The sequence below is a fragment of the Bombina bombina genome, chromosome 4 (genome assembly GCF_027579735.1).
Source record: "Bombina bombina isolate aBomBom1 chromosome 4, aBomBom1.pri, whole genome shotgun sequence".
Classification (NCBI taxonomy): Eukaryota; Metazoa; Chordata; class Amphibia; order Anura; family Bombinatoridae; genus Bombina; species Bombina bombina.
Window position 1 is genome coordinate 887,474,177 of NC_069502.1, and position 13,293 is coordinate 887,487,469.

Genomic DNA, 13,293 nt, shown 5'->3' on the forward strand with positions numbered 1-13,293 from the left:
AGTGTTCAAAATACTTAAACCAATAACTTTGTGTTTAAAGCGCCATTTTGGAACCTAGGTATTGTAAACGGATTGGTACAGAGCAAAGGATATCCACAGAGTGGGTTTGGAAAACAATTACATTTGCAGACAAGATTTCTGATATACGGTAGAGATATGTTAATGAAATGCTATTGATAAAAAGCGTATTTGGGGTAGTTAGTTAGTAACAGGCATAGAAAATATTTACTTACAGTGGCCCTTTAACTTTTGCGTATCCCACAGAAAAACAGTAATACCTTTTACTAGAAGCATTTTTGCTAATAGAATTATATTGTAAAATGTTTCAATTTCAAATTTAAATGCATTGATGCACATTTCAATGTTGACCTTTCTATCCCTTTAAGGTTAACATATATGAGGTAAATAGGGGCTAAAATGAGTTGATGGAAATTTAGGCATAAAACAAATGTAAACTTTTTGCAATCTGGGTGATCAAACAGAAAGAGCTTTGTTCAATTTGATTGATTCAGTTCCTAGTAGATTTTAGTGCATCCATGATGTGACCTACAGAACAGATCTCAGTGTGTCACATTGTCTGATAAAGGATTTGGCAGCTCCGCTTTTTACACATTCATATTATAAATATTATAGAAAGTACACACGCGTTAAAATATTGAAACGAGGTCCAGAAATAATGTATTAATTTACATATTTGCTTTTAATAATTTGACACCCTACAATACGTTTTTGTTTTTAATAAAAAATTAATGAAAATGTCTATAAACACAGATGTGTAATGCAACAGACATAAAACGCAAGACCAAAAAGGACGTAAGAACATTGCAGAATTGCTATAGGAGAGGAGGTACTTGAGAAAAGAGGAGGGAGTAGGTCAGCAAACTACACAGGAGGGAGATGGGAGGTACCGTAGACAGTCACAGAACATAGGCGGGGCGGTGCTGGATGTTGAAAGATCCAGGATATTAGGGGGTAGAAATAGTAAGCAGTCTGACGACTTGTATTAGGGGGTAAAACAATTAATAAAAAAGTGACATGACAGGAATAGGTGAAGCCAAAACATGGAGTCTGCGGGACTGAGCAGAATCATGGAAATGTGACAGTGAGGGAAGGGGAGGGATAAAGAAAAGAGAGACAGAGAGAGGAAGGAAGGGGAGGGAAGAGAAGCTTGTGGCAGGCTGCTGTCACTTCCAGTGCAGCAGAGACTAGAGGCAGGGATACTCACATATACAAATACACAGGCTACTCACATCTGTGCACAAGCCTGGGCAGTGGGGCACCTGCATGTCCCCTCCCCATTATAAGGGGCAGATCTGCTAGCAATATTCGATGGATGCATTAAAAACAAAGAACTGTCGTGGATTATTGGCTGATTTTTAACACCCTTTTAATCTACCTGCATTTATTTCATCTGTATTGCCTTTTATTTTTTTGCTGACTGGATGATAGCAATCATTTTTATCTGGACAACGCGATAAATTCAAGCTTTTTTTCCCTCCTCCACCTTCCTATCTGTTCCTCCTATCCATACACCGCCTCTAGCTCTCCAGATCACCTGCAAGCCCCCCTTCTCCTCCCCCAGCCCTTGGGGCCAGGACGATCCTTGAGTGAGGGTTGCCCATCGGGCAGAGGAAGGGGTTAAAAAAAAAGCAAAAGAAAGAGAGGTAGGAGGAAGAGAGGGGACGGAAAGGTGGGGGGTGAGAGAAGAGAGGGATCTGGGGGAGGAGGTGGAGGAGAAGGTGGTGGAAGAAGAGGCAGAGAAGGGAAGCGGTGACCATGAAGAAATTTAACATCAGGAAGGTGCTGGACGGCCTGACCGCCGCCTCCTCCTCCTCTTCATCGTCTTCTTCATCCCAGCCTGGGAACAGGGAGGTGGATATCCCGGAGACCCTACAGTCCGAGCACTTCCAGCTCTGCAAGGTGAATTGGCATGAGTACTATTTATTATTAGCATTGTCATCATCTTCTGCAACAAGCCACCCCCACCATGTATCTGTAGTGCAAGTAAATTTAGACCAACAGTGTATCATGCCATATATATATATATATATATATATATATATATATATATATATATATATATATATATATATATCTCACATAGACATATGAGATCTTGCAAATGAATTGGTATAGTAAACAATCCCCATCAGCCAGCAATCATACAATAGTACATCAGTTCTTGCATAGGCCATCACATGAATGTGCATATTTGGTAGGTATTGAAATATGTACAATACATATATGCATCTGCTATATAAATGTATACATGGTAATGCAAACAGCATTGGGTAGTATGCTTTAATGTACAAAAACTATGAACAATATTTAGATATTTGTTAAGGAGTCCTTGTGTACCACTGTAGATATGTGTTTATATACTGTACTATACTGCACATGTATAGTAGGTATATTATGAAACATGTCACACAGGTTGTAGTTGGGATTTTATTGGATATGCTCATCCAGTCCACCAGTACCAGAATGATATAATGTATGTGTGTGTATGTGTATATGTATGTATATATATATATATATATATTCATACATGTTATATATAATGTTATGTTCAGTTGCCTCCTATATTTATCTTGCTATTACGGATCATCTTGTCCTCGTGTGCCTTGAAGGGCATCTGGGAAAGCTCTGCACCATTTATAATTCTTTTTGGGTTGTGTTTGCTGAGATCAGGCTCCCCCCACCTTGCCCCCCCCCCCCTTTCACTCTATATCTCTCTCCTCCTCTTGTCAATTTCCCCATTCTGATTGCAATAATGTCAGCTGTTGTCAAGGCTACTTCTTGCTCTCTCCCTCCTCTGTCTCATGATGATAACCTCTTCTCTACCAAGAACCCCTGCACCAAGAGGAATAAATGTACAGATTCATTTGTATGGGCAGAATTTATTCTAATCATCCAATGTGCTGTTCTTGTTTAGGATATATATTGTTAAATAGATATTTATTGTTAAGGTTAGAGACTTTATGTTGAATTTAACTTTTGATGGTTAATATTTTAGCAAGCAAGTGGTGGGATATGATTTGACATGTCATGACACAAGAAGCACACCCCACAGACAATGAATATATGTTATTAGTTAATGTCTATGTTTATGTACAATGCCTTGTAAACACAAACACTTGTGGCCTATCTTTTGTATTTCAAGTTTACATTGTGTGTATGCTTGGCAGTGTTTTAAATGGTCTTCATCTATAACTTAACCCTTTAATGACAGCTGACATACCCTGTACGTTGGCTGACATTTTCAATTGAAGGGGTTAAATAGCGCAGACTGCGGTTAGACCATGCTATAGCCTGATACCTCCTGGAATGAGGCAGGTTGTAATAGTGAGCCTCACCGCTTTTGGCCAAAAATACCTTAAAGGGAATAGTCTAGTTAAAATTTAAACTTTCATGATTCAAATTATCAAATTTTCTTTGTTCTCTTGGTATCTTTATTTGAAAAAGTAAGAATAGGAGCCAGCCCATTTTTGGTTCAGCACCTAGGCAGCCCTTTCTGATTGGTGTCTAAACGTAGCCACCAATCAGCAAGCACTGCCCAGGTGCTGAACCAAAAATGGGCTGGCTCCTATTCTTACTTTTTCAAATAAAGATACCAAGAGAACAAAGAAAAATTGATAATAGGAGTAAATTAGAAAGTTGCTTAAAATTGCCTGCTCTAGCTGAATCATGAAAATTTAATTTTAACTAGACTATCACTTTAAGGACACGTAACAAACAGGGTAAATGGACATGAAACCAATTTTTTTTTTCATTTAATATTCTGAAAGAATGTGCAGTTTTAAACAACTTTCCAATTTACTTCTATTATCAAGCTGGCTTCATTCTCTTGCTATCGTTGTTGAAAAGCATACCTAGGAAGGCTCAGGAGTATCGATGCACTACTGGGAGCTAGATGCTGATTTGTGTTTGCACATACAGTATATGCCTTTTGTCATTGGTTCACCAGATGTGCGTAGCTGGCTTCCAATATTGCATTGCTTCTCCTTCAGCAAAGGATAGCAAGAGAACAAAGCACATTTCATAATAGAAGTTAACTGTTAAATTGTAAAATTGTTTTCTCTATCTGAAACAAAAAAGAAAAGGATTTCATGTCGCTTTAAAGGGAAAGAAAATGCTCTAAAGTGTTAGAACATTTTATGATTGCACTGTTTCATGCCTGCAATTAAGGGTTTAAACCCTTAAGTCAGCTCCAGACCAGCAATGCTGAACACATCTATTTACCAATCGCCAGTTAGCTGCAATGTTGATCTTTCGAGCAAAGGATACCAATGAGAACAAAGTAAATTTGATAACACAAGAAAATTGAAAAATCTCTCTTTTTAAACTGCACAATTTATTTGAATCATAAAAGTTTATTTTTGACTTTTATGGCTCTTAAAGGGCCATGATACCCACATTTTTTCTTTCATGATTTAGAAAGATAATGCATTTTTAAACATCTTTCTAATTTACTTCTATTATCTAATTTGTTTTATTCTCTTGATATTCTTTGCTGAAAAGCATATCTAGATAAGCTCAGTAGCTGCTGATTGGTTGCTGCACATAGAAGCCTCATGTGATTGGCTCACCCATGTGCATTGCTTTTTCTTCAAATAAGGATATCTAAAAAATGAAGCAAAATAAATAATAGAAGTAAATTGTAATGTTTAAATTTGTATGTTCTATCTGAATCATGAAAGAAAGATTTTGGGTTTAGTGTCCCTTTAAAGAGAGGCCAAACATACTACAATAAAAAAGTAGATATTTATAATTATGTAACATTAAAGGGACACTGAACCCAATTTTTTTCTATCGTGATTCAGATAGAGCATACAATTTTAAGCAACTTTCAAATTTACTCCTATTATCAAATTCTTTTCATTCCAATGGCATTTTTAATTGAAATGCAAGAATGTAAGTTCAGATGCCGGCCCATTTTTGGTGAACACACTGTGTTGTTCTTGCTGATTGGTGGATAAATTCACCTACCAATAAACAAGTGCTTTCCATGGTTCTGAACCAAAAAAATAGCTTAGGTGCCTTCTTTTTCAAATATAGATAGCAAGAGAACGAAGAAAAATTGATAGGTAGTAGGAGTTAATTAGAAAGTTGTTTAAAATTGCATGCTCTATCTGAATCACATAAGAAAAAAAAAAATTGGGTTCAGTGTCCCTTTAATCAAGTTCACAATTACCTACTTTCAGGAGTTTTTTTTTTTTTATATGTTTTTTGGGATAACTAAAAAAAAACGCCCACATTATGGGCCAATATATACTGTACTGTTCCTCCTTGGTTTGGTCTATAGTTGATATTTATCAGTAATACAAATTTTAGCAATATATTTTTTTATTACTTTGGGGAAAAATATCTTGTGTAAATCTGGTAGTTTCATGATATTCTGTGTTGAAGAGATATCTAGGTAGGTATCTGGAGCACTACATGACAGGAAATAGTGCTGCTATCTAGTGATGTTGCAAATAGATAACATTCATGCAAAACTGCTGCCATATAGTGATCCAGAAATGGTCCAGCTCCTAAGCATACGTCCCTGCTTTTCAACAAAAGATACCAAGAGAACAAAGAACAATTGGTAATAGAAATAAATTACAAAGTTGTTTAAAGGGACACTCAGGTCAAATTACATTTTCATGATTCAGATACAGCATGTAATTTTAAACAACTTTCCAATTAACTTCCATTAAAAAAAGTGCACATTCTTTTATATTTACACTTTTTGAATCACTAGCTCCTACTGAGCATGTGCAAGAATTTACAGACTATACGTCTATGCATTTGTGATTGGCTGATTGCTATCACATGGTACAGGGGGAGTGGAAATATACATAACTGAAATTTGTCAGAAAAAAATCTACTACTCATTTGAAATTCAGAGTAAATGCTATTGTATTGTCTTGTTATCTTGCATTTGTTGATTATGCAAATCTTTGTTTACTGGTCCTTTAATATCGCATGCTCTGTTTGAATCATAAAAGAGAATTTTTAGGTTTCATATCCCTTTAAGTTTTTGGTGTTCATGGATTGTACTGCTAAAGGAGGATGAAAGTCAAAATGAAACTCAAGGTTCAGATAGAGTATGGTCATTTTAATAGACTTTCCAGTTATCAATTTTACTTTGTTCTTTTAAAAACCTTTGTTGAAAAACATACATAGGTAGTTCCAGGAGCAGCGGCATGCTTCTGGGAGCTAGCTGGTGAATAGTGGCTACATACATATGCCTCTTGTCATTGACTGGGGTTAAACATATAGTTATACGCAAACAATTTTTTAATAATAACATTCTTTTAACATATTTGAGCAGGGCTTGAGAAACCTAGTGCCAGAGAGCCACTGGCTTCTTAAAATTAGGCCCTGGCGCCCTGGCTTAGAGTCCACAAAGACACCCATAGGTACCTCCACTTCCCAAATTATGCTTGGTGTTGCTGGATCCTTTTATAGGCCTTGCAGCTGTGAAATAGAAACCCAACTTTTGTAGTGTTATTGTTTTATAATGTGTTTATATACTTCTAAATAATAGTTGCACTCTCTGGATTTAAGTTTTAATGATATTTAATGTGTAAAAGTTTTAGGGTGTTCACCCCTTCCTGAACACCCTGAAAACGTTTACACATTAAATTTAATTGAAACTAAAATCCAGAGAGTGCAACTTATTTGGACTTCTGACTTTTTTCTATCCCTGTCAATGGCATCACCATCTCCCCATCGCCCAAAGTCTGCTGCCTCTGAGTTACACTTGACTCAAATCTATCCTTCATCCCCCACATCCAATCGCTTTCTTCATCCTGCCGCAACCACCTACGCAATATTTCCAAGATTCCCCATTTTTCTGAGTGCTAACACCACAAAGCAAAAAATCCACTCCCTTATTTCCCGACTTGATTACTGCAATAACCTACTTACTGGCCTTCCTCTTTCCCACCACTCCCCCCCTTCAATCCATCCTAAATGCCTCTGCCAGGCTGATCCACCTTTCCCGTCACTCTGTATCTGCTGCACCTCTCTGCAAGTCCCTTCATTGGCTCCCCATTCACAGCAGAATTAAATTCAAAATTCTCACCCTTACATACAAAGCTCTCACCAATGCCGCTCCCCACTACCTATCCTCTCTAATCAACAAGAATACTCCAGCCCACCCACTAAGATCTAACAATGACCTGCTCCTTGCATCTTCTACTATCACCTCTTCCCATGCTAGACTGCAGGACTTTTGTCGTGCAGCCCCTACCCTCTGGAGCGCTTTCCCCTAATCTTTCTTCTTTTTAAATGCTTCCTGAAGACATTCCAACTATATAATCAGTCTATATCTCAATTTATTATTTTGTTATTTGCCAGTACTCATTGATATATTGTGCTACGTAACTTTAAGAAAAGCAAATTTGTTTTCAATCTGCAATTTGCAGCACCCTACTGTGAAAATAAGAGTTGCATGAAGATTACAAATATTATCTGTTATGAGATGGCCAAGGTGGTGGTATTTATTATATATATATATTATATTATATTATATAAAAGTAGAAAGCCCACTAGTGACAGGCTGCACACCCTTTGCTCTATAGATACTCAGAGGGTATATATCCTGTATCTAGATACGCCTATATCAGCCAAAAAGTTTTTTTCAGTGCTATAGGTAGTCTAAATACAATATCATGTGATACAATATAAGGATCAAAATGCACAGTCCCATTCTACAAATTTATGGATTCCAATTTTAAAATTTAAGGTTCAAATTCCGCTTAGGTCCCACTTACTTGAAAATTCCTCAATCAATATGAGATAAGTGGCTGCATTTATGAGGGAGAGACCTCCGGAGTAGTTGGTTCAATGAGAATACTCCTCTTTTCCCTTGGAGTATGGTAGAAAACTTCTGTCAGGAGACTATCATGAGTTAGTTTCTCAATTAGTCGGTAAATGGAACATGATATTGTATTTAGACTATTTATAGCACTGAAAAACTCTATTTTTGTAAAAAAAAATATATATATATATCCTAGATTTTTAACAAATTTGTCGACCCATGCAATTTTTATGACCCTTGAATTGCTACTATTTACATTCGAGAATTATGAATATTGTAGATGTTTGTATATTTTATTGAAACTGTTCCATGATTGTTTGTGGTTAGAATGTGCACGTACAAGAGAAGTGCTTAATTTTTTATTTATTTAGCATTTATTTAGTGCAAGGAATATGTTTGGTTATGCTAAGCTCTACTGCTAACAATAATGGAGTTCAAAATGTATTTTGTTGTTGGGAAATGTAGCATAATAGCCTTGCCTATAGTTACTTTTTCTCTGCACCTAGGTTTAGCAAAAGTAGGCAAGGCTAGAATTTCTAATGATTTCTGACATAGTTGTAGCAGATCATTTATACGCGAGTCATTGCTGATATTTTTTAGGGTATAATGTGAGCATATGAACATAATCTGTCATTGACATATAATGTTGTGTTCCTCAATTATATTAAAAACATTTTTTTTAATTATATGCATATATAGAGGCTTGCAAACAAATTCAGGCCTTGTCCAATTTTGTCATAGATAGTACATTGAATTGTTTGTTTGTTTTTCCTAATAAAAATATTGACGCTCGGATGAAGTTCTTTTAAGAACTAACTTTGTATCCAGCAAGTATATTGAGCAGACTGAAATCCATTTTTAGAGGCCAGACAAGGATGTTAGTATATACAGTGTTTTCCACTGAAAAGTTTGACAACCGGGGTGGCGTTCTAAATTAGCTGGGTGGGGGCAGTTTATTACTTTCTAATATTATACCATTTTCTGCTACACAAAGCACAAATGAATTGCATGTTTTAACATAAATTTATTTAATGGTAATTTGAGCAAAAAACATTGAAACATTTTAATTAGAGATTTGTATTCAGATCTTTTGTGCGGAAGTAGGCGGATTCTTGTGCTGTTTGGATCTTTTTGTAGCCAGATTGAGTCTAGTGAAAGATCACCACACTAAGATCTTGGCAAATCAATCCAGCTATGTAAAGATCCGAACAGCATGAGTGGCCGCCTACTTTCGCATTCGCATCCTCACAAAGGATCCGAATGCTCATTCCTAATTTTAATATTGGCTGATTTTAGCTTATTTTTGCTAACATTTTAGCTGGGTGTTGGATCCATTAAAAAAGGTCCTGGGGAGAACATATAGAGTGAGGGAAAGAAATCCAAAGAAATTAGTATTTTTGAGCAATAGTGCTTGCTCGCTATTAGGATGTGACAATCATTGTTGCGTCATGACATTGTTTTTATGTTGGAGAAATATTTTTAAGTCAGATTAATAGAAGCACATCATTACTTACGTATTTAGTTCTTAAAGAGACACTCAAGTCAAGATTAAACTTTCATGATTCAAATAGAGCATTCAATTTTTAACAACTTTCCAATTTAGTTCCATTAACTAACAAAATGTGCACAGTCTTTTTATATTTACACTTTTTGAGTCACTGGCTCCTACTGAGCATGTGCAAGAACTTGCAAAATATATGTATATATGTATTTTTGATTGGCTGATGGCTGTCACATGATATAGGGGGAGTGAAAATAGACATAACTGAAAATGTTCAGAAAACAAATCTACTGCTCAGTTAAAGTTCAGACTATGGGGCCTATCTATTGCTGGTGCAATGCTGAATACGGAGAGCGTATTGCTCTCCGCATTCAGCTATGTCTGTCGGACCTGATCCGCACTGTCGGATCAGGTCCGACAGACATTTCATAAATAGGCCTCTTTGTGCTATTGCATTGTCTTTTTTTTTATTCTATATTTGTTTATTATGCAAATCTACTGTATTTTCTGGTCCCCTTAATTGTTATTATTTATTTGTAAAGTGCAGCCAAATTATGTAGCACTTGAAGCATCCACTGCCGTAAAATATTTAAAGGGACAAAAAAGTGCAAGAAAGAAAAAGCTGTAGTGTGTTAGAGCACATTATTATTGTACTATTTCTTGCATAGATCTATGTAATTCCTGCACAAAAAAAGTTAAAAAAGGACATTATAGTCATATGATAAATCACTTGTAAGTGATGCAGCATAACTGTAAAAAGGTGACAAGAAATGATCACATGAACATCCTTATGTAAAAAAGATATTTTATCTCACAATTTCCTCAGCTCACCAGAGTAAGTGCTCTGTGACCCATAGCTACTATTTTTACTTTCACATGTACAATAAAAAAAAAGAACCAATCAGCTTCATTGGTGCTGATGTCACACATGACTGTGGTCTTGTGGGATTTTACTGAAATCTTATGAGATATCATAGTAAACTTCCTAATCTGAGAAGGTAAATAAAGTGACTGTACTGCACATGCCAGATGCACCCTCTCTTGCAAGTCCTGGGGACTGCATCCTTATTGGCTGCTTAAAGGGACAGTCAGGTCAAAATTAAACTTTCATGATACAGATAGGGCATGCAATTTTAAACAACTTTTCCAATTTTACTTTTATCAACAAATTTGCTTTGTTCTCATGGTATTCTTTGTTGAAAACTAAGCCTAGTTAGGCTCATATGCTAATTTATACAACCTTAAAAGCCGCCTCTTGTCTCAGTTCATTTTGACATTTTTTCACCGTTATTTTGGACAGTATATCTTGAGATATGGTAGACAAGGAGACTAAACTGTACTGAGGTTAAGGGGACATTGAACGTTAATAAATTCTATTAGAATAATTTTGATCTAATCTTTTTGGTAGATTTGCTCCAGTCTGTTCAGGTCACTTATAGCTAGCTTATGGACCACAGTTTATAAATAGTGCCAAATACTCTCAATGGGAATTTTTTTGGACTTCAGGTACGATATCCATCTTTTTTTGTCCTTGATCCACTCCAATGATGCTTTGTCCTTGTGTTTCTTCATCATTGTCCATAAGAAAATGATTTCCCTCCTACATTTTATTTAGTGAACTGTAGAAGATCCTATTTTTTCGTATTCGGCATTTGGCTTTTTTTAGTGCTGGATTTATTTGTTTCTAAATGTAACACATAAAGATCTGGATTTACACAGAGTGTTTCCCAAATAAATGCCAAAAATGTACATTTCTAGTATATGCCTCTATATTTTATTGTATCTATTCTACTTTCAGTTTTAAAAAGATACCTAATCCCTACTGATGAGACGCACCACTGCAGTATTGTGCTGTTTCTACCAGATATAGGCTGTGTGAAGTAACGGCTCTTTAAAGGGATATAAAACCCCAATTTTTTTCTTTCACGATTCAGATAGAGCATGCCATTTTAAGCCACTTTCTAATTTACTCCTATTGTCAATTTAGCGTCGTTCTCTTGGTATCTTTATTTTAAAAAGAAGGAATGTAAGCTTAGGATTCAGGCCATTTTTTGGTTAAGCACTTGGGTAGCGCTTGCTAATTGGTGGCTAAATGTATCAGAAGGGATCAGAATTGGCAAATGACATTTTGGCCTGGCTAGTAGCTTAGGACTTGACATTTTGAGCCCTGAGTATGTATATATTGTATATTTGTGCATGTATATGTGTATGTATGAGAGAGATATATGTATGTGTGTGTGTATATATATATATATATATATATATATGTATATGTGTGTGTGTGTGTGTATATATGTGTATGTATGTAATAAATAAATAAAATAAAATATATGTGTGTGTGTGTATGTATGTATATATATATATATATATATATATATATATATGTATATATATATTGTATGTGTATGTATGTAATAAATAAATATATATATATTTGTGTGTATGTGTATGTGTGTGTGTGTATATATATATATATATATATATATATATATATATATATATATATATATATATATATATATATATATATATTATAAAATGTTGTTAATTGGTTACTGAAAAGTGTATGCACAGATAATCAGAAGTGTTGATTTTATTAAATAAGCATGCTACAATGTTTACATGTTTTGTTAATCACAATATATATGTTCAAGGCATTTAAGCTATGTTTAATATGTGTTATTTCACAGAGAATGTCAGGCTCCTTTAGTAGATAATGAAAAAAACCAGCTGTATTGGAGGAAATCTGGTGTTTTGGTCCCTTTAGAGACCTTTGTCACGCTATTTCTCAATGCTTCGCTATAAATACCTTTTTATAATCCCTTGATTTGTTTATTTCAGCTACACTACATTCACAAAATTGATACCGACAGCCTTGCAGCTTTTTCACTAGAAACTGAACCAAGAACGCTTCTTTTCTGTTTTTATATATATATATATTTTTTTTGAAGAGCTGCATTTTATTTTTCAGTGCACCAAACGTTAATGAGAAGGTGGAGGGGAGGTATCTTCAAACTGCAGCCAAGGGAAAACTGATACCCCTCTACAAATCTTTACCATTATGTCAGCTAATTGGAGAAGCATGTTTGCTGCTATTACAGTGTATTGAGCACAGAATTTCACCAGCTTGATGCATCCTAAAAACTGCATTTCATTTGTTATTTAATTTTTTTTTTTGTTAAAGGGACATGAAACCCATTTTTTTTCTTTCATGATTTACATAGAGCATGTCGCTTTAAACCACTTTTAATTTTCTTTCATTATCAATTATTTTTTTGGGGGGTTCTTTTTGTATCCTTTGTTGAAAATTAGTGAGGTAAGCTCAGAAGCGTGCTTGTTTCTGCAGGACGATATGGTAGTAGTTTGCTAAAATGTTTATACAGTATTTTTGGATATTCAATCTAATTATGAACGTTTGAAAACGAAAGTAACATTTTGAAAGCCAAAAATAACATTTGATTTCCGAATTTTATTATTTTTCTTATCAACAGTCAATTGGGCAAACTGAATGTCCACAGCACTTTCAGCATTCGCCCATCCCTACTTGTTAACTACCTAGGTATCGCTTCAACTCTGAATACCATGAGAGCTAAGCAAATTTGATAATAGAAGTAAATTGGATTTTTTTTTAGCAATGTATTGTCTCTGAATATCAAAAATAAATAAATTGGGTCATATATCCGTTTAAGATTAAAATGTGCTTTTTCGTTAGCACATTTTAATTTTTAAATTAAATCCTTCTTTTGTTATGTGTTCAAAGCGACCGTTAACACACCATACGATTTATTATAAATTCTTTAGGTATGCAAAGTGAAACAACTTTGCAATATAGTTGCATTCTTTATTTTGCCCTCTTCTCATGTAATTGAGCTCTGAATTTTTTTATTTTATTTTTATTCTCAGAAATGGAAATGCACCCTGTTGATTTCATGCTAACCCTGCTTCATAGCTTTCCCTAAATGACTTCAACAGATAACTG

At 35.0% G+C, this 13,293-nt stretch overlaps 1 protein-coding gene across 2 annotated transcripts in view; it reads left to right on the top strand.

The window, feature by feature from the left end:
* The first annotated feature begins 957 nt into the window (after positions 1–957).
* Positions 958–13,293, top strand: part of STXBP5 (syntaxin binding protein 5) — a 1,442,716-nt gene continuing 1,430,380 nt past the window's right edge. The window contains exon 1 of one of the 2 annotated variants that reach the window (XM_053711794.1): positions 958–1,920. In XM_053711794.1, coding sequence (XP_053567769.1) covers positions 1,777–1,920 — 144 coding nt within the window. In that variant the 5' untranslated portion in view covers positions 958–1,776. The remainder of the gene's footprint in view (positions 1,921–13,293) is intronic. The other variant, XM_053711795.1, reaches the window with a different exon arrangement.